Source organism: Hyperoodon ampullatus (genome assembly GCF_949752795.1).
Source record: "Hyperoodon ampullatus genome assembly, chromosome: 2".
Taxonomy (NCBI): Eukaryota; Metazoa; Chordata; class Mammalia; order Artiodactyla; family Ziphiidae; genus Hyperoodon; species Hyperoodon ampullatus.
In genome coordinates this window covers 126,916,751-126,944,083 of record NC_136915.1, presented here as the reverse complement: position 1 = coordinate 126,944,083, position 27,333 = coordinate 126,916,751, and the positions used below count along the sequence as shown (strand labels likewise).

The window sequence follows — 27,333 nt, the reverse complement described above, 5'->3', positions numbered from 1 at the left end:
TTTAAAACTAAAAGTGAACTGCCAATTCCATGCATTTTATATAGTTTGTTTTTGAGCATCAGACAAGACAAGTAATTCCATCTTGCTTTTAATTGGCACTAGGCAGACATTCTGGCTGATTTTAGATGAAACTCACATAAACTTCAGCTCCCTTTTGTCTTTATTCCCCAGGACTCTGAGAGCTTATTACAGTGGTAGGGTTGTTTCTGAAGTTGGTAAATGGAGATATTTAAATATCTTTGGTGCAACTGTGATTTTTCTTTATCAAAGTGAAGGAGGTGTTCCCTCTCCCCAGGCACTTAGATGAATCAGCAGTAAAATGTTTGCAGTGCAGTTTGCAGTGCAATCTAAAACTTGGCCTGGGGAGAGCTCAGAGAGGTTGGGTACCGGCTAGGAAGGGAGCCTCTGCCAGCTGCAGAACGGAGATCCAGCATGTGCTAGGTTTTCACCTCTCAACACTTCTGCCCCAGTGAAAAGAAAAGGATATAGAGCATAGAACTGGGGTCTGCATGGTTTTGCTTCTCTTCCTTTTCTATCATTGTCACTTTCTGGGTTGCTAGGTTCGTGGATTGATGTCTAACACTACCCATTGTGTATTTGTGATTTGCGTTTTGTAATTAAGAGGAACAATGGGAATCCATTGGGTCTCGTTATATATAATGGTTGGTTTAATTTGTTTCGTTTCTATCTTGTTAATTGTAAATTGATCATTAAGATTTGAATTCTAATCTGTCACCAGGGTTGTGGGTATTGAGGCTAGAGCAATGATCCTGGTTTTAATCACTGATGATGAGAAACAAATTTTATAATTTTGGTACATATTGCAGTTCATATATTTTAACACTGTATTTTATGGTGTTATAAATATTGTTAAATGACTTTTAGTGTAGTTTTACTGTGTGGACTATAATGTATAAATTATATTACTGTTTTGGCAACAGTAGGTATCCAACTGTGTGAGTTTAATTGAAGTAAAGAACACATACCCGGTTGAACTATTTTTTTTTCCCTGGCATGTTTAGATGATGTTAGTTTGGGATGCTACAAAAATTATATTCTACAAGAAGAAACTGATATTGTCCTCTGCTAATTATTACCGAAAGTTGAATGAGATTCTAAAAGAGTAAAAAATTAAGGGGTTATGTTTTTCCTTAAAAAGCAATTATCACTGTAATCCTAATTATCATAGTAAAATATTATACTTCATGAAAATGTAATTACACAGTATAACTGGTATATAAAAATGCAGTGAGAAGTTCATGCTTCTGTAAAGGCAGAAATTACCTAAATTTTCTATGAAAATTGATTAGAATCAATTTGCTTTTTATATAACACTAGGATAATCATGCCACAAATGTAATCTCAAGCTAACATAGAAGCTCGTAAATTTACTCTTTGAACTTTGCAAACTGCTAGTTCTTTCAATATATCATGGACTCTAGACAGATAAAAATGATGTCCATGTACATATACCAAATTTTTATTGAACATTGGAAGTTGGTAGGCAAATTACTATTATAAACAAAGAAAAGCATACACATAAAATATGCAAAGCAGAAAAGTACTGTAGCAATAAAATACCTGATAGTAATATGTACTTTACAATTAACATTTATATTTTTGAAATTCTGTATATAAGATATCCTCAATGTAGGGCATTTGGTTATAAATGCAAAGAAGAATTAAGGAAAAAAATTTCCTGTAACATTACCATCCAGCTAACTATCGTTAACTTTTGACATGTTTACTTTCAGTCATTTTCCATGTGTAGGTAAATGTGTATGTTACCATGCATTTATATTGTGAGTGATATACATATGTGTGTGTGTGTGTGTGTATATATATATATATATATATATATATATATACAGTTTTATATCCTGCTCTTTTTACTTAATATTATCTAATGAACACTTTTCTACATCAGTAAATACTCAGAAAACATAATTTTAGTTGAATCATTTATATGAATAATAATTCATCAGAATTTTAAACTCTTTTTAAATGTAATGAATAATATAATAATAATTTTATACATAAATCTGAATTTTTTCATGATTTTCTTAGTTGAGATGTCTAAAAGGGGATTGCTGGTCCAAAGACTGTGAACCCTGTTAAGGCTGTTAATGTGTATGACTTTGCTCAAGTACTGCACTAAATTCTGCTCAGTATATACGTGTACATAGCAGTTTGTGACAAAAAGAAGTGAGAGGTTTTTCAAAAAAGGAGTGAGGGGCCATGTTGCACAATGGGTGGGACAACCCCTTTAGAGTTGGACAGACCAGTGTTTGTGTCTGGGCTTGGGTAATCACCATTTAGGTGACCTTAGGCAAATTATTAAACCTCATATTTACCTCCCAGAGAAAAGGGAATAAACACTTACATTGTAGTATTAATTGAGATCATAATGTAAACGATGAATTCCACTACCTAGTGTAGTGTGTGTAGTGTAGGCATACAGTAAATGTTTTATTAGGCATTTCTTTGAATAATAGGGAAATTGAATGTTTTATAAATGTTTATTGATCATTTATGTTTCTTCCTCTGTGAGTATTTTTCATATCCCTTGTACTTTTTTAATTGGAATTTTGATGAAGAGTGGGGATAGCAGTTTATTATACAATGCTTCTAATATTCATCTGTCTCATTTTTTACGTTCCCCTTTTTTTAATATTGAATAATTTGTTCCCAGTTCTTTCTGTTTCTCAAGAATTTTTTCAAAATCAAGGTGACTTTATTTTTTGTTTTAAATATTACAATACATGTCCATTGTAAAAATTCAGAAAATACAGAAAAGGAAAAAAAATATTTTATATTTCTAATCTGGACACCAAGAGATAATCAATATTAATATGTGGTATACATGTCAAAATATTTTTTATTTTATAAAATAGAACTACCTTATGCTGATTTTTAATATTTTCCTTTTTTACCAATATTTCATATTTTAGGTCAATATATAACACCAATAAATAGCCATATTATCAGAATAGCATCTTGATATTTCTTTTTTTAAGTAATGTAACTAATCATCTGTTGATACATTTCTGGGTTAAGTTTTCATATATTGGGTTGCAGAACAAGGTTGTTTCTAGAAACAGTGCTACAAGGAACATGCTCATGAAAACATATGATTTTGTTGTATGTAAAATCTTTATATTGTTATATTGTAAAATCTATGTTTCCTTCGTGACTTTTAAAAAGTGACTTGTTTTTCTGGGAAAGTACCTGAGAACAGATAAATATTCTTATGCATTTTTTTCTAATCCGGTTTAAGGATATGTTTGGTCCTTTTGGAATTTTAATGCATAGTGCATATTGTGATAGGAAATACTAATCGTGGAAGAATACTAAATTAAAAATTTCATATAACTGCTCCTAAATTCTTTTATATTGTATGTGATTTTGAAAGGATAGACATAGTCATTATTTACTTATTTAGACTATTTCAAATATAAGTAAATTCTTATTAGAAGAAGTAAATATAGATTGAGTGCTTAATCTGAGCTTGAAAATGAGATAATCCATGCCCTTGTGTGTAATCTGGAATCTAGCAAGAAAGATGAGGCACAGAGCACAATTCACAGGAATAAGTTATAAGCTAATGTATGCATAAAAGCTAGAGGTGGTTTCAAAAAATGTGCTGACATACTGAGAACTGCAAGTATTAATCAGAGCAAGCTTTCTTCGAGATGAGACTTGAACCAAGGTGAAAACAAAATGAGGAATGAGGTGAACTAAAAGCGAGCGATAGCTTCATGCCATGTGAAGCAGCTTAGTCCTTGGGATAAATTCCCTTAGCAAATCCAAATCTTTTCCAGGAAAAAAAAAAAAAAATGGCTATGTCACCTAATGGAGGAATCCTTTCTTTGGAGGGAAATAATTTTACATCAAGCATCTCACATAAACCTCAAGGAACAAACCAATTTTTAACTACTCGTATTTTAATGTGCAAGACTTCTAAGCTTTCAGTTCTAACCTATGAGGCAGTGGAGTATGAGGAGATGGTGGAGTAAGGAGTAATGTTTAATTAAATCAAGGAAGAAGTACAATTTTTCTTGGACAGATGTCTCTCTTAGCTTCAAATTTTGAGCCTTGAAATGGCCATCCAAGACACTGAAGAAGTAACATTATTTCCTGACAAACACCAATCATCACCAAAGTAGATAGATATCTGTAATCCCAAATGAAATAATGTGAAAACAGAAGGAAAATTGGGGGAATGGTACCTCACTTAGCAAATGGAGGAAGGTGAGTCTTAAATGTCTGCAGACAGGGATACTTGTATGTGAAGCAAGCTGATCTGCTCTCAGGATCCCAGAAAGACTTAGAAGGCAGGAGTGGAATATAGGACTGAAGCCAAAGTTGACAGTTCTACCCCCACCCCATGAAGCCAGGTGACTATCCCTCCTCCACCCAGAAAACTAGGAGCTTCCCCTCTGAAGAGATTAAACCAGCAGGCACTGGTGAAAATAGCTGCACTGAAATTAGAATAGAGGAATTAATTAAAAGTCTACATTCTGAAAGGTGAGTACACCACCCCTCTATTTCCAACCAGCTACTAGACCACTGATGGTTAGGGTTGTACACAACAAGCAGGAAAATGGAGAATCCTTCTTTTGAGAAACAGAATGGCCACAGGGGAAAGAATTACGGATACTGATAATATTGGGAATCTCCCATCAGAAAAGATGGCTTGCCACTCAATCATTCTACACTAAAGCCCACTTGTTTAGGGAAAATAAATGTACACAAATGCTTGTGTAATCATAATATGATTAGACAACAAGGACCTTAGACAACAAGGACCAATATTTATGTAGCTGTTATGACATAAAATGGATACTGATTTAACTACAAACTGAAATATTAATAATTACACTGACAAGCTGGAGGTGGAGTCAGGGGGCAGAGAACCACCAATTTTTTTTTTTTTTTTTGTGCGGTACGCGGGCCTCTCACTGTTGTGGCCTCTCCCGTTGCGGAGCACAGGCTCCGGACACACAGGCTCAGCGGCCATGGCTCACGGGCCCAGCCGCTCCGCGGCATGTGGGGTCCTCCCGGACCGGGGCACGAACCCGCGTCCCCTGCATCGGCAGGCAGACTCTCAACCACTGCGCCACCAGGGAAGCCCCATCAGTTTTTAAAACTATATGATTTTAATCATGTACCATTAAATTAGCTATGTTAATTAAAAGAAACAACTCTCTGTCAGAAATTAGGCCTGGGGTTGTTCCTGTAACAGCATGGTAGCTGGCCTGTAATAAATACTCACTAAACATTTGGTAAATTAATAGCTGTCTTTCTAAAAACGGGATTTGATTATTATCATTTTTGTCTTGTTCCTTGAAAAAACTCTCTCTGTTGAAGTTGTTATTCCTTTGTCTACCAGTTGAGTTCCTGCAGTGTGTATATCCTTCTACTAGACATTCTGTAATTTCTGAAATATTTTATTTTACATAAAATAATTTTTATTGACACTGTTATGTTTAAGTACAGAGTTCAAGAAAATGATAAGGTTATACAATACAAACATGCTCTGGTAATAAGAACCTTTAACATCTGTCACTTCTCTGTTTACACCTCTCTAGATCTGAAATAGCTCAGCTCAGTCAAGAAAAAAGGTATACATATGACAAACTGGAAAAGTTACAGAGAAGAAATGATGAATTGGAGGAACAGTGTGTCCAGCATGGGAGACTACATGAGATAATGAAGCAAAGGTAATAAAGACTTAATAATCAACTGATGTGCCATATATTGAATGTGTTTGGTTCAAAAACAGAATGGGAATTGCTGTGGAATAAATAGAATTCATGGTTACTATGGTACTCAAGGAACATGCTTAAAATCTAATATTTCTATATATTTATGCTTTCTCAATTTAGGTTGTTCTTATAATACACAGAGAGGAGAGCACATTCCCTCTTTACTATTCTCTAAAGACGCAGAAGTATTGAGTATTGAGTATTTCTTTTCTTACATCTGTATATTGTTTTAGAGTTCACAAAATTCACTTCACTCATGTTTTCTTACCTTTGTAGGAAAACCATCTACCTTTAAGGTGCAAGCTGGTAATGTAATATGCAGGAATTTCAAAACATCTCTTCTAGAAATTAGGTTTTGTATGTATTTTTGTAAGATAAAACATGTAAGGCCTAAGAAGGTTAAATATATTGCTAGAGTCAGAATTTGACTCCAGACCCTTTGGTTCTTCCTAGTGGTGTACTTTGAGCAAGTTACTTAACCTCTCTGAGCATCAGTTTCTTCATCTATATATTGGAGCTAACAATAGCCACTTCGCAGTTTGATATAAAGATCAAATATAATATATGTAAAGCACCTGGCTCATAATAGCCACCTACTAAATGGAATCAATATTTACTCTCTTTTTCTAGATGGAGAAGCTCAAGCTGAGAGATACTAATGTATTTGCTCAAAGTGCCATATTGAGTAAGTTGGTAGGGTTCAAACTTGAATCATGATCTCTTGATTCCAAATTCCTTTCCTTTTTTGTGCAGTATTTTTTTGTGTGTGAAAAACACAGTCCCTTATTGTTTACTATAAATGTGTCATTCCTAATTTCTATACAGTGTTGAATTACCCAGGAAAAAAAATCTCAGCAATCACATACATAACAGCTGTTAACCTTCCAGTGGAGATAGTTTTCTTGGCATCCATCTCCCCATTTCTATCCCATCCCCAGACACCCCAGGCCTACTCTGTTTCAAAATCAATTGTTCATATAACTGAGGGGAAAAGAAAATATTTAAATACTCCTTTTATCATTATTTTTAATTTAAAGTAAACATAGAGTCCCTCGGCAGGGGGAGGAGGAATGTTTATAAATTTAATCACTTTCTCTATTGAAGAGAAGAAAAGTAGTCAGAAAATGACACCAAAATATTAAAATATGAGTATATTTATAAAGTATTAATCGTTCATTTATTTTCTAAGCCAGAGATCAGCAAACTATTTCTGTAAAGGGCCAGAGAGTAAAATATTTTAGGCTTCCTGGGCCATGAGTAGTCTCTGTCACGTAGTCTTTGTTTTGTTTTTGCTTTTTTTGACAACCCTTTAAAAAGACAAAAACCATTCTTAGCTAGAAGGCCAAGAAAATGAGTGAAAAGATTTGGACCTTGGACTATAATTTGTTCCTGTACTATGCAACCAACTCATCTTTCTAATATTTCTTTTCTTACATCTGTATATTGTTTTAGAGTTCACAAAATTCACCTCACTCATGTTTTCTTACCTGAAACAAACCTGGGAAGTAGTTGTTATTATCATCTTCCTTTCCAGGTGGAGAACTAAGGCTCAGAAAGATAAAGTTGCCAACTGAAGGTCAGATAATAAATTAATTGTTCATTCATTCAACAAATATTTATGGATTGCTACCATGTGCCATGTTCTCCACCACATGCTGGGAATGAAATAACAAAGTAAATATAATTCCTAGTCTAATGGAGTTTACAGCCTAATAGGGAAGATGGATATTGACAAGAGAATTTCACAAATATCTAATTAATTGCAGTAATGATTAGTTATATGAAAGCGAAATATACTTTGTGGTATAAGCACATTTAATAAGGTGACTTACCCTGATCAGAAAAAGTTTCAATGAAAAAAATGGCACTTGAAATGAATCTGTGAGTGGCAATATAGGGATTATTAGTCCTAGGGCAGGAGCTAGCAAATTAAACCCCAGCCCAAGCCCATTTTGTATGGCTCAGGAACATATTCATGCTCATTTTTTTACATGTTATCTGTGGCTCCTTTCACCCTACAATGTCAGAGTTGAGTAGGTGAGTCAGAGACTGACCTATTGGCTCATAAAGCCTAAAATATTTACTATCTCGCCCTCTCCTAAAAAAGTTTGCCAGCTCCTCTTCTAGAGAAAAGAAAACTCTTTTCTTTTTCAAAACTCTTTGAAGGTCCTGAGGTAGGACTTTTAAAGAAGGAAAGAAACTGTGTTTAACATAAAGAATAATGGAAGAAATAGCATGTGATGAGGTTGGAGAGGCAGGTGAGGGCTGGATAAAGACAAGGCCTTTAAGTTTCTATTGTAGACCTTTCATTTTATCCTTTTACTAAAAGGAAGATATTAAAAGATTTTTTTAAATACAAAGGAGAATTATGTGATCGAATTTGCATTTTAAAAAGAGCATTCCAGCTCCAGAGTAGATAATGGATTGGAGCAGAGCCATGGTGTTTACACAAGACCAGTTAAGGAGCTACTAGAGCAGTTAGTCAAGTGGTGATGATGGCTTAGGTTGAACTGATAATAATGATGCTAGAAATAAACAGATTGGTGAAGTATATAGGAGGTGAAATCAACAGGACTTAATGACTGATTGGCTATGTTGGGTAGAGAAGAGTGCATATCCATATTTCTGACATGAGCAATACATACATAGTGGTAGTACTTAGTGAGAATAGAAAATACACAAAATAAGCATGTTTGTGGTCGAGATGGCCTGGGTTTGGGATAAGACCAAGTGTTAGGTTTCGACCCTGTTGAATTTAATGTTCAAGAGCATTGTACAAATGGGTATTTTGAATAAGCATGGGGACACAAGGGGCTAAGCTCAGGAGTGAGGACTGGGCTGGAGATAGAAATCCCCACTGGCTTACAGAGGATATTAGAAACCTTGGGAGTAAATGTGGTCACCTAGATAAATAAAGTGAGAAGGAAGATGGGCTTACTGAATCCTAAAGAACATCCAAAATTTTAAAGGTAAGGTAACCTGAGAAATAAGTAGAAACTGAAAAGGCTTGTTATCATGCTTGCCGACAGATGGAAATACTTCAGGAAAGAGGAGGTGATCTACCAGATGCTGCTGAGTGATTAAATAAGATTGAAAACTATCCATTGGACTTAGTGACATGGACAGCACTGGTTGTTAACAAAAATATTTGTACTGGAAGAGTGGGTACAGAAATCATATAATATGGATTGAAAACTTAGTATGAGTTGAAAAATTGAAATAGCAAATTTAAACCACTTTTTCATAAGATTTGGGTGCACAGAAAAGAGGGAAGCAAGAGAAAGCAAGAGACAGACCAACCAACTGGTGGTGGGTAGATGTATTGGGAGGGGCATTTTGGAAAAGAGAATTTTTTGAGTTGCAGTAATGTGAATTTATTAAATTCTGATTGTCAAGATTATTAAAATTATAAAGTCAGGAAAGTTACATTTTCCAGCTGGTAGTTTGGAACCCCTGGTGTCCACAAAGGCAGACCAGGGAATTCAGGCTAAAGATAGCAATGGTATTTCTTTCTAGTTATATTTTAAAATAAGTATTGATTCATATATTTCTCCCTAGAAAGTAGAACCACGTGAGAACTCCACAGTGTATACAGAGGGAGCAAGCCCTAGAGCTAGTGGAAATGGGCTGAACGCACTCATGTGTTCTCATGTGATTTAGTATTATGTCACCAACCCCCAGAAATCCTGGTTGTTTTTTTGGTTATACACTTTCACATTTTAAAAAATTTCTAATGATAGTGTATTGTTTAAATTATATACATAAAAACCATTGAATGGGGACTTCCCTGGTGGCACAGTGGTTAAGAATCCTCCTGTCAATGCAGGAGACACGGGTTCGATCCCTGGTCCGGGAAGATCCCACATGCTGTGGAGCAACTAAGCCCATGCGCCACAACTACTGAGCCTGCACTCTAGAGCTCATGAGCACTGAGCCCGTGTACCACAACTACTGAAGCCTGTGTGCCTAGAGCCCTTGCTCCACAACAAGAGAAGCCCATGCACCACAATGAAGAGTAGCCTGGGCTCGCTGCAACTAGAGGAAAGCCCACGAACAGCAACGAAGAGCCAACACAGCCAAAAGAAAAAAAAAAAGATAATAATAATAAATAAATAATTTTAAGAAACATTGAATGAAGCTGCTGACTGAAATGTAACAAACTAATTATTAGTTTAGAATTGGTAATTCTTCTATAAACTACCTCACAATGATCTTTACCAAATCTGTAAGCTGTATTTTTCTAATAGAAATTTTATTCCTTGAAAACTAGGGTTAAAAATAAGAAGTAAAGTTTTGATTTTTATCTAATTCAACATTAAATTTTGGAGGACTGTTCATTATTTTCCGAGAAGTGCTTGAAAAAACATAATATTGGGAAATAGAATCCAACAGCATTTAAAAAGAATTACACACCACAGTCAAGTAGGATTTATTCTAAGTATGCAAGGCTGGTTCATTATTTGAAAATTAAATGTAATCTATCACATCAATAAGCTAAAAAAGAAAAATCACATGATCACATTAATAGATGCAGAAAAAGTTTTTGACAAAATCCAAACACATTCATGATTTTAAAAAACTCTCAGTAAACTAGAAATAGAGGGAAACTTTCTCAACTTGATAAAGAATATCTTTTAAAAAATCTACAGCTAACGTTATACTTAATGGTGAGAAACTCAAAGCTTTCCCCATTGATCAGGTATAAGTCAAGGTTATTCCCTTTTACCCATCCTTTTCAACATCATACTGGAAGTAATGCAATAAGACAAGAAAAGGAAATAAAAGGTATAAAGACTAGGAGGGAAGAGAAAAAAAAACTTGATTGCAAGATGACATGATCATCTATGTAGAAAATCTGAAAGAATTGATGAAAAATTCTTGGAACTAAAAAGCAATTATGGCAAGGTTGCAAGGTACAAGGTTAATATCTGAAAGTTATTTGCTTTCCTATATAACAGCAATGAACAAGTGGAATTGAAATTAAAAACAAAATACCGTTTACATTAGCCCCCCTAAAATGAAAAATTTTGGTATAAATCTAACAAATATGTACAAGATCTAGATGAGGAAAACTATAAAACTCTGATGAATGAAATTAAAGAAGAACTAATAAATAGAGAGATATTCAGGTTAATGGATAAGAAGACTCAGTATCAAAGGAGGTCAAGATGGTGGAGGAGTAGGAGGATGTGGAGTTCATCTCTCCCCACAGATGCATCGAGAATACATCTACAGGGCTTCCCTGGTGGCACAGTGGTTGAGAGTCAGCCTGCTGATGCAAGGGACACGGGTTCATGACCCGGTCTGGGAAGATCCCACATGCCATGGAGCAGCTGGGCCCGTGAGCCATGGCTGCTGAGACTGCTCGTCAGGAGCCTGTGCTTCACAATGGGAGAGGCCACAGCAGTGAGAGGCCTGCGTACCGCAAAAGAAAAAAAAAAAAAAAAGAAAGAAAAAAAGAATACATCTACAAATGGAACAAGTCTCACAGAGCACTGGCTGAACACTGGCAGAGGACTTTGGACACCAAAAAGGACAAGAAAGATCCACCATAACCAGGTAGGATGAAAGAAAGAAGGGGGAAAGAAGAGGAGAGGAAGCAGGACGTGAACAGCAGCCCTGGGGTGGAGCTTGAGGAGAGGAGAGGTTCCTGCATCTGGAGAAGCCCCCTCACTGGTGGGGAGATCAGTTGGGACAGAAGGGGAGCTTCGGGGCTATCAGAAGAGAGTGCAGCAACTGTTCTGTGGCAGGCAAGACAGAGTGAGACCTACACAGACGGTTCGTGCCACAGCCCTGTGTGCCCCAGCCCTAGATGTTTCCCTGGTGAGAATGGGGGCTGCATGCTGGAATGTGGGGTTTGGAGAGCAAACCTGGGTAGAGGACTGCTGTTGGCTATAAGGAGACAGCCTGAGGGGACAGGAACGAGGACATTGCAACAAGGAATGCCTGTGGAGGAAACCCAGACAGCCATAGAAGCAAAGCACCATTGTTAAGTGATGTGTAAGGGGCAGAGCTGCCATTGCAGGCTCTCTCCCCATGTGCCACCCCTGCCTCCCTGGGCACTAGGAAGGGTCCCTGCTGGGGCCAGCCCTCTCGAGCCAGCAGCTGGGTGCAAGGAGGGGCCCCTGCCAGGGCTAGCCTCTTGTGCAGGGGGCTGGGCACTAGGAGGGTCCCCCACCAGGGCCGATTCTATCATGCTGGCAGCCAGGCACTAGGGGGACCTCTCTGGGGCCTGCTCTCTCCTGCCTGTGGCTGGGTGCTAGGAGGCCCCCCTCCCTCCAAGGGCCGGCTCTCTTGTGCCTGCGATGGCTGGCTCCCTCACATGCCTTGTCACCACTGGGGCCAGCTTCCCCACATGCCTCATCAACACTAGGGCTGGCTCGCTCACGCCTGTGGCTGGGTATTAGGAAGAGCCCCCACTGGGGCCGACTCTCTTGTGCCTGCAGCCGCCAGCTCCCCCTCATGCCTGTTGCTGCCAGGGCTCCTGTGACCCCAGCCACCATGCTGCTGCCACAACCCCTTCTTGGCAGGGTGGACTCCTGTGCTCCAGGGCAGCCTTGACAGCAGACCCCTATGGGTGGCCCACAAGCAGAGGTGGGGCTGAAACCACAACTGAGCCTAGGGGCCATGCAACTAAGAAAGAAAAGCTGAAACCTCTCCACACAGCTGTGCAAACCATGAATTGACAATGCTGTGACTGGCTTTGTAAACTCAGTGCCTACAGAACATCTGAATGAACAGCCAGTGCTCCTGCAACCAAGATGGGCCTAACTTTAGCAGCTGTAGATTTTGTCGGCACATACACATGGGGGTTGGGCCAGACTAGAGTCAGAGCTGCCCCCATAGCACCCATAGTGGGTCCAATCCATGATTACTACAATCCTGGGACCTGACTTAAGTGATCTATGCTGGTGGCCTGGTGAAAACAACGTCTGAGAGACACCAGGGCCAACTGCTGGCATACCCACAGTTAAGGTGGGGCCTTAGAGCAGTGTCAACAACAGTGTAAGAGAGCTCGCACAACAGGTGAAAAGTGACATAACAGAGCACAGCCACAGGTGAACAGGTCCAGAGGAGGAATACTCAGAGGCTTCCCTCCCAGTGGGAGTATTCCAATCCTGCCTACCTCACACTGCAGATCAGAAACACAGCTAAGAAACAGATCTGAGGGCCTCTACTCCAACAACTAGGGAGCAGACCCCATGTCTGACAGGGCAGTGACAACCGCAGAGCAAAGGGGAGGCCCTGCTCAATATCCAGTGCTGGCTCTGTTCACCACAACATCAGTCACACCTCCTGTAAAGGGGATAACGGCCAGCATACACTGAGGAAGAGGTGGCAAACATCTATACTAAAAACAACCCTCGCACCAAAAAATATTAAACCCATGCAGGCTACATAGGGACATTCCCACATAAAATAGCCCTCCAAGACAGTCTGAGGGTCTGGAATTGGGTAAAAGAACCCCCAGACCATTTAGCCATGAAGGCCAGCAGGGCTTGAGTGCAGGAACTCCATAGGGCTGGGAGAAACAGAGACTAAACCCTTGGATGGCACACACAAGGTCTCACATGCACTGGGACCCGGCACAAAGCAGTACCTCAATAGCAACCTGGGTTACACCTACCTAGGGATCTTAGAGGGTGTCCTGGGGAGGTGAAGGTCGACTATCGCTCACCACGAGGGCAAGAACACTGGTAGCAGAAGCCCCAGGGAATATTGATTGGAGTGAGATCTTCCGGAGGTCCATATTTTGGCACCAAGACCCAACCCCACCCAACAACCTGTGGCTCCAAAGCTGGAAAACCTCAGGCCAAACAACCACCAAGATAGGAATACAGCCCCACCCATCAGAAGACAGGCTGCCTAAAGTCGTACTGAGCCCACATCCACCTCAAAACACACCCCTTGACGTGGCCCTGCCCATCAGAGGGACAAGACCCAGCTGCACCCAGGAGAGGGCAGGCACCAGTCCCTTCCACCAGGAAGGTTGCACAAGTCCCTGGACCAAACTCACCCACCAGGGAGCAGACACCAGAAGCAAGAGAACCACAATCCTGCAGCCTGTGGAAAGGACACCACAAACACAGAAAGTTAGACAAAATGAGATGACAGAGAAATATGTTACAAAAGAAGGAACAAGATAAAAACCCACAAGAACAACTAAATGAAGAGGAGATAGGCAATCTACCTGAAAAAGCATTTAGAGTAATGATAGTAAAGATGATCCAAAATCTTGGAAAAAGAGTGGAGGGATAGATCAAGCAGATACAAGAAATGTTTAACAAGGAGCCTAGAAGATTTAAAGTACAAACAAACAGATGAACAATACAATAACTGAAATGAAAAATGCAATAGAAGGAATCAATATCAGAATAACTGAGGCAGAAGAATGAATACGTGAGGTGGAAGACATAGTGGTGGAAATCACTGCCACAGAACAGAATAAAGAAAAAGGAATGAAAAGAAATGAGGACAGTCTCAGAGATCTCTGGGATAATAATAAGCACACCAACATTCTCATTATAGGGGTACCAGAAGGAGAAGAGAAAGAGAAAGAACCTGAGAAAATAATTCAAGATATTTTAGCCAGAAACTTCCCTAACATGAGAAAGGAAACACTCACTAAGTCCAGGAAGCACAGAGAATCCCACACTGGATGAACCCAAGGAGGAACATGCCAAGACACATATTAATCAAACTGGCAAAAATTAAAGACAAAGAAAAAGTGTTAAAAGCAACAAGGGAAAAGCAACAAATAACATATGATGGAAACCTGATTATTATTATCAGCTGATTTTTCAGCAGAAACTCCGCAGGCCAGAAAGAGAGTGGCATATATATTTCAAGTGATGAAAGGGAAAAACCTACAACCAAGAATACTCTACCCAGCAAGGCTCTCATTCAAATTCGACAGAGAAAACCAAAGCTTTACAGACAAGCAAAAGCTAAGAGTATTCAACACCATGAAATCAGCTTTACAACAAATGCTAAAGGAACTTTTGTAGGCGGGAAAGAGACTAGCAAATTAAAACAACCTTGTACATATATAGACTGCTAAATTAAAACCTCATGGGAATAGCAAACCCAAAAACTACAATAGATACACAAACAAGAAAGAAAAAGCAACCCAAACACAACACTAAGGATGATCATCAAACCACAAGAGAAGGCAACAAAAGAGTAAGGGAAGAAAAAATAAAACCCAAAACAGTTAAGAAAATGGCAGTAGGAATATACATATTGATAATTACCTTAAATGCAAATGGATTAAATGCTCCATCCAAAAGACATAGACCGGCTGAATGGATATGCTGTCTACAGAGACCGACTTCAGACCTAGGGACACATACAGACTGAAAGTGAGGGGATGGAAAAAGATATTCCATGCAAGTGGAAATCAAAAGAAAGCTGAAGTAGCAATACTCATATCAGACAAAATAGACTTTAAAATAAAGACTGTTGTAAGAGATAAGGAAGGACACTACATAATGTTCAAGGGATCAATCCAAGAAGGTATAAAAATTGTAAATTATATGCACCAAACGTAGGAGCACCTCAATTTATAAGCCAAATGCTAACATCCATCAAAGGGGAAATTGACAATAACACAATAATAGTGGGGGATTTTAACACCCCACTTACACCAATGGACAGATCATCCAGACAGAAAATTAATAAGGAAACACAAGCCTTAAATGGCACATTAGACCAGATAGACTTAACTGATATGTATAGGACATTCCATCCAAAAGCAGCAGAATACACTTTCTTCTCAAGTACACATGGAACATTCTCTAGGATAGATCACATCTTGGGCCCAAAATCAAGCCTCTGTAAATTTAAGAAAATTGAAATCATATATATCAAGCATCTTTTCAAACTACAGACTATGAGATTAGAAATCAATTACAGGAAAAAAAAAAAAAACTGTAAAAAACACAAACACATGGAGACTAAACAATATGTTACTAAATAACCAAAGGATCACTGAAGAAATCAAAGAGGAAATCAAAAAAATACCTAGAGACAAATGACAATAAAAACACCGCAATCCAAAACCTATGGGATGCAGCAAAAGCAGTTCTGAGAGGGAAGTTTACAGCAATACAATCTTACCTCAGGAAACAAGAAAAATCTCAAGTAAATAACCTAACCTTACACCTAAAGCAACTAGAGATAGAAAAGCAAACAAAACCTAAAGTTAGTAGAAGGAAAGAAATCATAAAGATCACAGCAGAAATAAATGAAATAGAGGTGAAGAAAACAATAGCAAAGATGGATGAAATTAAAAGTTGGTTCTTTGAGAAGATAAACAAAATTGATAAAGCTTTAGCCAGACTAATAAAGAAAAAAAGAGAGAGGACTCAAATCAATAAAATTAGAAATGAAAAAGGATCAGTTACAATGGACACAACAGAAATACAAAGGATCATAAGAGACTACTACAAGCAACTCTATGCCAATAAAATGGACAACCAAGAAGAAATGGATAAATTTCTAGAAAGGTATAACCTTCCAAGACTGAACAAGGAAGAAATAGAAAATACAAACAGAACAATCACATATACTGAAATTTAAACTGATTAAAAATCTTCCAACAAACAAAAGTCCAGATGGCTTCACAGGTGAATTCTGTCAAACATTTAGAGAAGAGTTAACACCTATCCTTCTCAAACTCTTCCCAAAAATTGCAGAGGGAGGAACACTCCCAAGCTCATTCTACAAGGCCACCATAACCATGATACCAAAACCAGACAAAGATATCACAAAAAAAGAAAATTACAGGCCAATATCATTGATAAATATAGATATAAAAATCCTCAACATAATACTAGCAAACCGAATCCAACAACACATTAAAAGGATCATACACCATGATCAAGTGAAATTTATCCCAGGGATGCAAGGATTTTTCAATATCTGCAAATCAATCAATGTGATACACCACATTAACAAACTGAGGAATAAAAACCATATGATCATCTCAATAGATGCAGAAAAAGCTTGTGACAAAATTCAACACCCATTTATGATAAAAACTCTCCAGAAGTTTTTATCATAGGGCATAGAGGGAACCTACTTCAACATAATAAAGGCCATATACAACAAACCCACAGCAAACATCATTCTCGATGGTGAAAAATTGAAAGCATTTCCTCTAAGATCAGGAAGAAGACAAGGATGTCCACTCTAGCCATTTTCATTCAACATAGTTTTGGAAGTCCTAGCCATGGCAATCAGAGAAGAAAAAGAGATAAAAGGAATTCAAATTGGAAAAGAAGTAAAACTGTCACTGTTTGCAGGTGACATGATACATAGAAAATCCTAAATATGCTACTAGAAAACTATTAGATCCCATCAGTGAATTTGGTAAATTTGCAGGATACAAAATAAATACACAGAAATCTCTTGCATTCCTATACACTAACAATGAAAGATAAGAAAGAGAAATTAAGGAAACACTCCCATTTACCATCACATCAAGAAGAATAAAATACCTAAGGATAAACCTACCTAAGAAGGCAAAAGATCTGTACTCAGAAAGCTGTAAGATACTGATGAAAGAAATCAAAGATGACACAAACAGATGGAGAGCCATACCTTGTTCTTGGATTGGAAGAATCAATATTGTCAAAATGACTATACTACCCAAAATAATCTACAGATTCAATGCAATCCCTATCAAATTACCAATAGCATTTTTCACAATCAGAACAGAAAATTTTACAATTTGTATGGAAACACAAAAGACCCCGTATAGCCAAGGCAATCTTGAGAAAGAAAAACAGAGCTGGAGAAATCAGACTCCCTGACTTCAGACTATACTACAGAGTTATAGTAATCAAAACAGTATGGTACTGGCACAAAAAAGCAGAAATATAGATCAATGGAAAAGGATAGAAAGTCTAGAGATAAACCCACATGCCTATGGTCACCTAATCTATGACAAAGGAGGCGAGAATATACAATGGAGAAAAGACAGTCTCTTCAATATGTGGTGCTGGGAAAATTGGACAGCTACCTGTAAAGAATGAAATTAAAATGCTACCTAACACCGTACACAAAAAAAAAAACTCAAAATGGATTAAAGATCTAAATGTAGGACCGGATACTATAAAACTCTTAGAGGAAAACATAGGCAGAACACTCTATGACATAAATCACAGCAAGAACTTTTTTGATCCACCTCCTAGAGTAATGGAAATAAAAACAAAAATAAACAAATGGGACCTAATTAAACTTAAAAGCTTTTGCACGGCAAAGGAAACCATAAACAAAACAAAAAGACAACCCACAGAATGGGAGAAAATATTTGCAAATGAAGCAACCGACAAGGGATTAATTTACAAAATATACAAACAGCTTCTGCAGCTCTATATCAAAAAAACAAACAACCCAACCCCCAAAATGGGGAGAAGATATAAATAGACATTTCTCCAAAGAAGACATACAGATGGCCAAGAGGCACATGAAAAGATGCTCAGCATCACTAATTATTAGAGAAATGCAAATCAAAACTACACTGAGGTATCAGCTCGCACCAGTTAGAAAGTTCATCATCAAAAAATCTACAAATAATAAATGCTGGAGAGGGTGTGGAGAAAAGGGAACCTTCCTATACTCTTGGTGGGAATGTAAATTGATACAGCCACTATGGAGAAAAGTATGGAGATTCATTAAAAAACTAAAAATAGAGCTACCATATGATGCACCAATCCTGCTCCTGGGCATATATCCAGTGAAAACCATAATTAAAAAGGATACATGCACCCTAATGTTCATTGCAGCACTATTTACAACAGCCAGGATATGGAAGCAGCCTAAATGTCCATTGATGGAGGAATGGATAAAGAATATGTTGTACATACATACAATGGAATATTACTCAGCCATAAAAAATGAAATAATGCCATTTGCAGTGACATGGATGGACCTAGAACTTGTCATACTGAGTGAAGTAAGTCAGACAGAGAAAGACAGATATCATATGATATCACTTATATGTGGAATCTAAAGAAATGGTACAAATGAACTTATCTACAAAACAGAAATAAAGTCACAGATATAGGAAACAAACTTGTGGTTACCACAGGAGAAAGCGGGGAGAGGGATAAATTGGGAGATTGGGATTGACATGTACACACTACTATATATAAAATAGGTAACTAATAAGAACCTACTGAATAGCACAGGGAACTCTCTTCAATACTCTGTAATGACCTATGCGAGAATAGGATCTACAAAAGAGTGGAGGAAAAAGAAAAAGAAAAAAAAGAAGACTCAATACCATCAAGATATCAGTTCTTCCCAACCTGATCTGTATATTAATACAAGTGCAATCAAAATCCCAGCAAGGTATTTTGTGGATGGGGACAAACTGCTTCTAAAGTTTCTGTATGGGGGGGGGGGGCAAAAGACCCAAAATAGCCAAAACAATTTTAATATATTGAAGAACAACGTTGGAGGACTGGATATTACCTGACTTCCAACTTACTATAAACCTACAGCAATTAAGACAGTGTAGTATTTAAGAAAGAACAAACAAATATATCTATGAAACAGAATAGAGAGCCCAGAAATAGACCCACATAAACATAGTCAACCAACCTTTGACAAAGTGGCAAAGGCAGTACAGTGGAGCAAAGACAGTCCTTTCAAAATATAATGCTGGAACAACTGGACATCCACATAGAGAAAAATGAATGTAGACACAGATCTTACACCTTACATGAGATTAACTCAATATGAATCACAGACCTAAATATAAAACGCAAAATTGTAAAACTCCTAGAAGATAACCTTGATGAACTTGGGAATGGTGATGACCTTTTAGATATATCAAAAGCATGATACATGAAAGAAATAATCGGTAAGATGGACTTTGTTAAAATTCACAACTTCTGCTTTGAGAAAGACAATGTCAAGAGAATTAGAAGACAAGCCACATACTAAGAGAAGATATTTGCAAAAGACATATCTGATAAAGGACCGTTACCCAAAATATACAAAGAACACTTAAAGTTCAAGAACAAGAAAACAAACAACCCAATTAAAAAATGGACCAAAGACCTTGACAGATACCAAAGAAGAGATACAGATGGCAAATAAGCATATGAAAAATCCTCCATGTCATATGTCATCAGGGAAATGCAAGTTAAAATGGCAATGAGATACCACTACCCACCTATTTGAATGGCAAAAATCTGGAACACCGACACCACCAAATGCTGATAAGTCTTTGTAGCAAAAGGAACTTGAATTCATTGCTGGTAGGAATGCAAAATGGTACAGTCACTTTGGAAGACAGTTTGGCAGTTTCTTGTAAAACCAAACATACAATCCAGCAGTGGTGCTCCTTGGTATTTACCGAAGGGAGTTTAAAAGTTATGTCCACCACAAAACCTGCACATGGATGTCTACAGCAACTTTATTCATAATTGCCAAGACTTGGAAGAAACCAAGATGCCCTTCAGTAGGTGAATGGATAAATAAAGTGTGGTACATCCAGACAATGGAATATTCTTCAGCACTAAAAGGAAATGAGCTATCAGGTCATGGAAAGACCTGGAGGAAACTCAAATGCATGTTACTAAGTGAAAGAAGCAAATCTGAAAAATATATATACTGTATGATTTCCAACTAGGTGATATTCTCAAAAAGGCAAAAATATGGATACAAGAAAAAGATCAGTGGTTGCCAGGGGTTAGGGGTTGGGTGAATAGGTGGAGCACAGAGGTTTTTTGTAGGGCAGTGAAACTTCTCTGTATGATACTATAAATGGATACATGTCATTATGCATTTGTCCAAACCCATGGAATGTACAACACCAAGAGTGAACCCTAATGTAAACTGTGGACTTTGGATGATTATGATGTGCCAGTGTAGGTTCATCAGTTGTAACAAATGTACCACTCTAGTGGAGGATGTTGCTTAATGGGGGAGGCTATGAACGTGTGGGAAATGTGTATGAGAAGTGTCCGTATCGTCCCCTCAGTTTCGCTTTGAATCTTTAATTGCTCTAAAAAATAGTCAATAACAAAATGAGGAATCTATAAAAGTAACAGTGGAATTTTACATTAAAAAGTAAGAATTCAAAAAAATATCATGAAGCTCTTTTATATGTTTTTGTTCTATACATGGATTTAATTTCAAATATACATTTTAGAACACATTTTTTAAAAACGTTATTGGCCAGTTTTGCCTTTTTTCTTACATAATTAATTCAGTAAGAATTTAATTTATGAAATGAATAGCTGTCTTTTGTTACATAGGAAAATTACATTTATTTAGTTTTTTATTTGGAAGTAATTTTAGACTTATAAAAAGATGCAAAAATAATTGAGAGTGCCTATATACCCTTCATCCAGTTGCCAACGATGTCAGCCTCTTACAAAACCACAATACAGTTATCTGACCCAGAAAATTAGTATTGATGCAATACTAGAAACTAATCTCTAGACCCTATGGGGATTTCACCAGTTTTTCCCCTAATATTCTAATTCTGGTCTAAGATCCTATGCTGCATTTAGTTCTCATGTCTCTTTAGTGGTCTTTAGACCCTTAATAATTTCCCTTGAGTGGAGAAACCTGATTTGTGACAGTTCCTCAGTATTTCTCCATTATCCACAAACTTGAAACTTAAAAAAAATTTTTTTTTCTATTTCTTTTTTTTTTTTGGCCACGCCATGCGTCTTGTGGGACCCTAGTTCCCTGATCAGGGATCGAACCAGGGCCCTTGGCAGTGAAAGCATGGAGTCCCAACCACTGGACCTCCAGGGAATTCCCAGAGTTGACAGTTTTGATGAGAACTGCTTGATTGTTTTACATAATGGTCCTCAGTGTGGGTTTGTCTGATGTTTCCTCATGATTAGATTGAGGCTGTATATTTGGGGCAGGAATCCCAAATGTCCTTCTTGGTGCATTGTGTTGAGGGGTACATGCTGTCAATTTGTCCTGTCACTGGCGGTGTGTACTTGGACCACTAGGTCACGGTGGGATCTGCCAGGTCTCTCTGCTCAAGAGAAATTATTAAGTGTCTTATGGAGAGGTACTTAGAGACTTTGCAAATACTCATCATATTTTTTAATAGACTTTGTTTTTTAGAGTAGTTTTAGGTTCAAGAACTTTTAAAATGAATTTTATATTATAATCCTTAAATATATACTTATTTCAAATAAAATGTTTTTACTTAAAATTCCCCTCTTAATCATATTATGTAAAATAATGAAATAATTTAATAAATTTCTAAGGGGTTTCGTAAAACTGTGTATTTCTGTGAAGGGGATTTTTAGAATCAAAATAAATCTGGAGAAGCTGAGGTAGACACAGAGGCAATGTTATGTGCCTGAGAGTAGAAGAGGGTTGGGACACCAAGCATTGAGCAGGAATTAATCTTGGACTGGAAGGAGTTACTTCATACATTGCTACAGCTGTGGCTGAAAAGAGCATATGAGCTGATGAATGCAGGTTTGTGGATATGGTGCTGGTAAAGTAAGCTGAGGCCTCAATTTGTTTGTTCTATATTTATTAGGCGACTATTTTGTACCAGTTGCTGTACTCGGCCAGGGGATACAAAAATAAGAAGTGTCTTCACCTCTGCCTCATTCCCGTGGTTGCAAGCTCCTTCTCTATTTGGGCTGGTCAAGGCACTTTGAGCCCAGCGTCCAGAGCAGCTGTGACACCACCTGCCATCTCGGGGGAGGTGCCTTCTGGCTGCTCTGTGCATCCTGAAACCCCAGAGGCAAAAAGGAAGGATGTCCTGGGGGACCAGCCACCCTTGGCAGCCTGGGTAGGAGTTGGTTGCCTGGAGGATTTTTTGTTGTTGTTGTTGTTTTATCTTCTATTCTCTCTGTTTTGCACAAACCAAAAGTCTGTTGATAAACTTTCCCTATTCCTGAGGAAATTTCTTGAGTTGATCATTCCTCATTAAGAAGGGTAATCAAAATATAGACCAAAGCTCCCTGGGTACTGATGGCCAAAAAACTGACCCAAAATTATAGGTCATTTCTGCAGTTCTTATGGGCAGTTTTTAAATCTATTATGTGAATGTTGTAAAAGCACTGAAATTTGGGTTTTATAAGCCAAAACAACTTACTGAGAATGCCAGTGCAGTATTTCACCGGCCTCCACACCTTGCAGAACTCCTGTGATATTGCACAAGCGCCAGTAGTTTAACTTCTGATGATTTGGGGGAAGGACATTTAGTTCATATTGCATTATTAGTGTTGCACTGAGGTCATCTTGGTCTTCAAATGCTGATATTATTAGTTTTAACTATAAAATGCTCTCACTTTAGCTTCACGGTAATTAATTTCATTTGTTGTGAGTTGTTTTGCTGACCTCCTATAGTGCAATACCACATATTTACATCAGCAGTGTATTATTTTCTCAATAACTATGTTTCAAGTCCTGTATGAATTGTAATTCAGAAGTGAATCATCCAGCATCTCTTTTGCTAAAGCAAATATATGTATAATCCTCACCTCCTATCTGTCCATCACCACCACCAGTTTTCTTTAGAGAGGTACTCCTTTGATGATGAGCTGCTTGGGAACCTGTGTTTCTAAATAACTGACAACATACTCTTAAAAGTTAATTAGTGGGCTTCCCTGGTGGCGCGGTGGTTGAGAGTCCGCCTGACGATGCAGGGGACACGGGGTCATGCCCCGGTCCGGGAAGATCCCACATGCCGTGGAGCGGCTAGGCCTATGAGCCATGGCCGCTGAGCCTGTGCGTCCGGAGCCTGTGCTCCGCAACGGGAGAGGCCACAACAGTGAGAGGCCCGCGTACCGCAAAAAAAAAAAAAAAAAAGTAAATAGCATAACTGCTGTGTTATTTTAGATTTATATGCCATTATTTTCTAATATCAAATTGTAGGAACTGGTATATAATCCATATATACTAGGAAAGAAGCTCATTTCAACTCTATTTTGAAATGTTTCTTGGTTATCACTAGCTTTCATTTTGCTGGACCCATGGATTAGGTAGGCTGCCTCCCCTAAGGGGTCTAAAGACAAACAATCTGAGAGTACTGTTTAGAGGAAAAGAGGAAGCTACAAAAAACAGAAACAGCTTAGAAAACTTGACCCTTTCCCCCAAAATTGTACCAAATATATAAGTCAGTTAGGGTCAGTAAGCAATTTTTTAAAAAATCCAATTATTCTACGTATTATTGGCAAATCCCTAAGAGGACTGGAAGGCATTTTCAATTACATTTTATTGGGAAGACCTGAAATCAGATGGCTTTCCTCCCTCCCAGTAACAGAGGAAGTTCTAGCTTTAGGAGTTAGATTTTGATCTGAGAGTGAATAAGTTATGTAGCTGGAACAAGGCAGACAGTATCATAACTGATAACCTGGGAGAAAATTAAATGGGAAATATACCCAACAAAAGAGAATGAGGAAAATGTCAGACATTTTAATATAATTCACACTTATTCCTAGAATAGGCCCAATACCCAGGAAAAGGAAAAAGTCTCCCTTTTTACTTCTTCATCAGATATTTATTGAGTGCTTATTATATATAGCACTGATGTGCTTGGGTAAGTCACTGGACAAGCAGACAGCCCTGCCCTTATGGAGCTTACATTCTTTAAACAGCCTTCAGGTTCTGGTTCTATGCTTTTAAGACCTAAAACTGAAAGTAGAGAGACAGTATTGTTGACCTAAAGCAATAAAACAGCCAGTTAGTTTACCAGCAAAATAGGTTAATTCGGGAACAGAAAAGAATTGCAATTCAGGACATCTAATCTGTGGCGATCCACAGGCAAGTCCAAATGACAAAGGAGAGGAATGTGCTTTTCTAGAGAAGGACCTGGGCAGGCCTGTTATTAAACAAAGAGTTCACTGGAGGCAACTGGGAATTCAAAGTAGTGGCTTTTCATTGGCTGAGTTGTGACAGCCTCTAATTGATTGGGCTGTTGCCTGGCAGCCTCTAATTGACTGGGCTGTTGCCTGGCAAGGAGGTTTTTATTTTTTCCTTCCTCTTCCTGGGTAGTAAAGTAGTAACCTTCTACCTGTTGGAGATACAAAGTATGTCTTTTCTTCATGGGTCTGTGATTGACATGGAGTGGTAGGGCCTGAGAGTTCCCCTGCTGGCCTCCCAACTCCATTTTTTTTTTTTAACATCTTTATTGGAGTATAATTGCTTTACAATATTGTGTTAGTTTCTGCTGTATGACAAAGTGAATCAACTATATGTATACGTGTATCCACATATCCCCTCCCTCTTGCGTCTCCTTACCTCCTCTAGGTGGTCACAAAGCACCGAGCTGATCTCCCTGCGCTATGCAGCTGCCTCCCACTAGTCATCTATTTTACATTTGGTAGTATATATAAATACATGCCACTCTCTCACGTCGTCCCAGATTACGCTTCCCCCCTCCCGGTGTCCTCAAGTCCATTCTCTACGTCCGCATCTTTATTCCTGTCCTGCCCCTAGGTTCATCAGAACCTTTTTTTTTTTTTTTTTTGGATTCCATATATATGTGTTAGTATACTGTATTTCTTTTTCTCTTTCTGACTTACTTCACTCTGTGTGACAGACTCTAGGTCCATCCACCTCATTACAAATAACTCAATTTTGTTTCCTTTTATGTCTAATATTCCATTGTATATATGTGCCACATTTTCTTTATCCATTCATCTGTCAGTGGACATTTAGGTTGCTTCCATGTCCTGGCTATTGTAAATAGTGCTGCAGTGAACATTGTGGTACATGTCTCTTTTTGAATTATGGTTTGCTCAGGATATATGCCCAGTGGTGAGATTGCTGGATCATATGGTAGTTCTGTATTTAGTTTTTTAAGGAACCTCCATACTGTTCTCCATAGTGGCTGTATCGATATACATTCCCACCAACAGTGCAAGAGGGTTCCCTTTTCTCCACACCCTCTCCAGCATTTATTGTTTGTAGATTTTTTAATGATGGCCATTCTGACCAGTGTGAGGTGATACCTCATTGTAGTTTTGATTTGCATTAGTCTAATGATTAATGATGCTGAGCATCCTTTCATGTGTTCGTTGGCAATCTGTATATCTTCTTTGGAGAAATGTCTGTTTAAGTCTTCTGCCCATTTTTGGATTGGGTTGTTTGTTTTCAGCAGAAACTCTGCAAGCCAGAAGGGAGGGGCAGGGCATATTTAAAGTGTTCAAAGTGAAAAGCCTACAACCAAGATTACTCTACGCAGCAAGGATCTCATTCAGATTCGACGGAGAAATTAAAACCTTTACAGACAAGCAAAAGTTAAGAGAATTCAGCACCACCAAACCAGCTTTATGACAAATGCGAAAGGAACTTCTCTAGGCAGGAAACACAAGAGAAGGAAAAGACCTGCAAAAACAAACCCAAAACAATTAAGAAAATGGTAATAGGAACATACATATCTATAATTACCTTAAATGTAAATGGATTAAATGCTCCAACCAAAAGACATACACTGGCTGAATGGATACAAAAACAAGACCCCCTGGGCTTCCTGGTGGTGCAGTGGTTGAGAATCTGCCTGCTAATGCAGGGGACACGGGTTTGAGCCCTGGTCTGGGAAGATCCCACATGCCGTGGAGCAACTAGGCCTGTGAGCCACAACTACTGAGCCTGCGCGTCTGGAGCCTGTGCTCCGCAACAAGAGAGGCCGCGATAGTGAGAGGCCTGCACACCGCGATGAAGAGTGGCCCCCGCTTTCCACAACTAGAGAAAGCCCTCGCACAGGAACGAAGACCCAACACAGCAAAAAAAAAAAAACAAGACCCCTATATATGCTGTCTACAAGAGACCCACTTCAGACCTAGGGATACATACAGACTGAAAGTGAGGGGATGGAAAAAGATACTCCATGCAAATGGAAATCAAAAGAAAGCTGGAGGAGCAATTCTCATATCAGACAAAATAGACTTTAAAATAAAGACTATTACAAGAGACAAGGAAGCATACTACATAATGATCAAGGGATCAATCCAAGAAGAAGATATTCACAATTGTAAATATTTATGCACCCAACGTAGGAGCACTTCAATACGTAAGGCAAATGCTAACAGCCATAAAATGGGAAATCGACAGTAACACAATAATAGTAGGGGACTTCAACACCCCACTTTCACCAATGGACAGATCATCCAAAATGAAATAAATAAGGAAACACACGCTTTAAATATCAAAAAACCAACACCATTTTATCTTTTTTTTTTTTTTTTTTGCGGTACGCAGGCCTCTCACTGTTATGGCCTCTCCCGTTGCGGAGCACAGGCTCTGGGCATGCAGGCTCAGCGGCCATGGCTCACGGGCCTAGCCGCTCCGTGGCATGTGGGATCTTCCCAGGCCGGGGCACGAACCCGTGTCCCCTGTATCGGCAGGCGGACTCTCAACAACTGCGCCACCAGGGAAGCCCCCCAACACCATTTTAAATGAGATTTCTTTTTACCAATTTTCACAGTATGTATAGTAGTTAAGAGCATGCACCCTAGAAGGAGGCTCTCTTCCTAGATGTCAGGTCAAGAGCAAATTCCCTAAATGATAAATTTAATCTTCCTTATTTCCTCAGTTTCTCACTTTCATTATCTGAAAA

General features: G+C 38.4%; 1 protein-coding gene across 1 annotated transcript in view; it reads left to right on the top strand.

Annotated features, from left to right (window-relative positions):
• Positions 1 to 27,333, top strand: part of SDCCAG8 (SHH signaling and ciliogenesis regulator SDCCAG8) — a gene marked incomplete at its 5' end in the record, with an annotated part of 265,292 nt that overhangs the window by 172,223 nt on the left and 65,736 nt on the right. Inside the window, one exon of the mRNA XM_079726777.1 lies at positions 5,592 to 5,723. Coding sequence (XP_079582903.1) covers positions 5,592 to 5,723 — 132 coding nt within the window. The remainder of the gene's footprint in view (positions 1 to 5,591; positions 5,724 to 27,333) is intronic.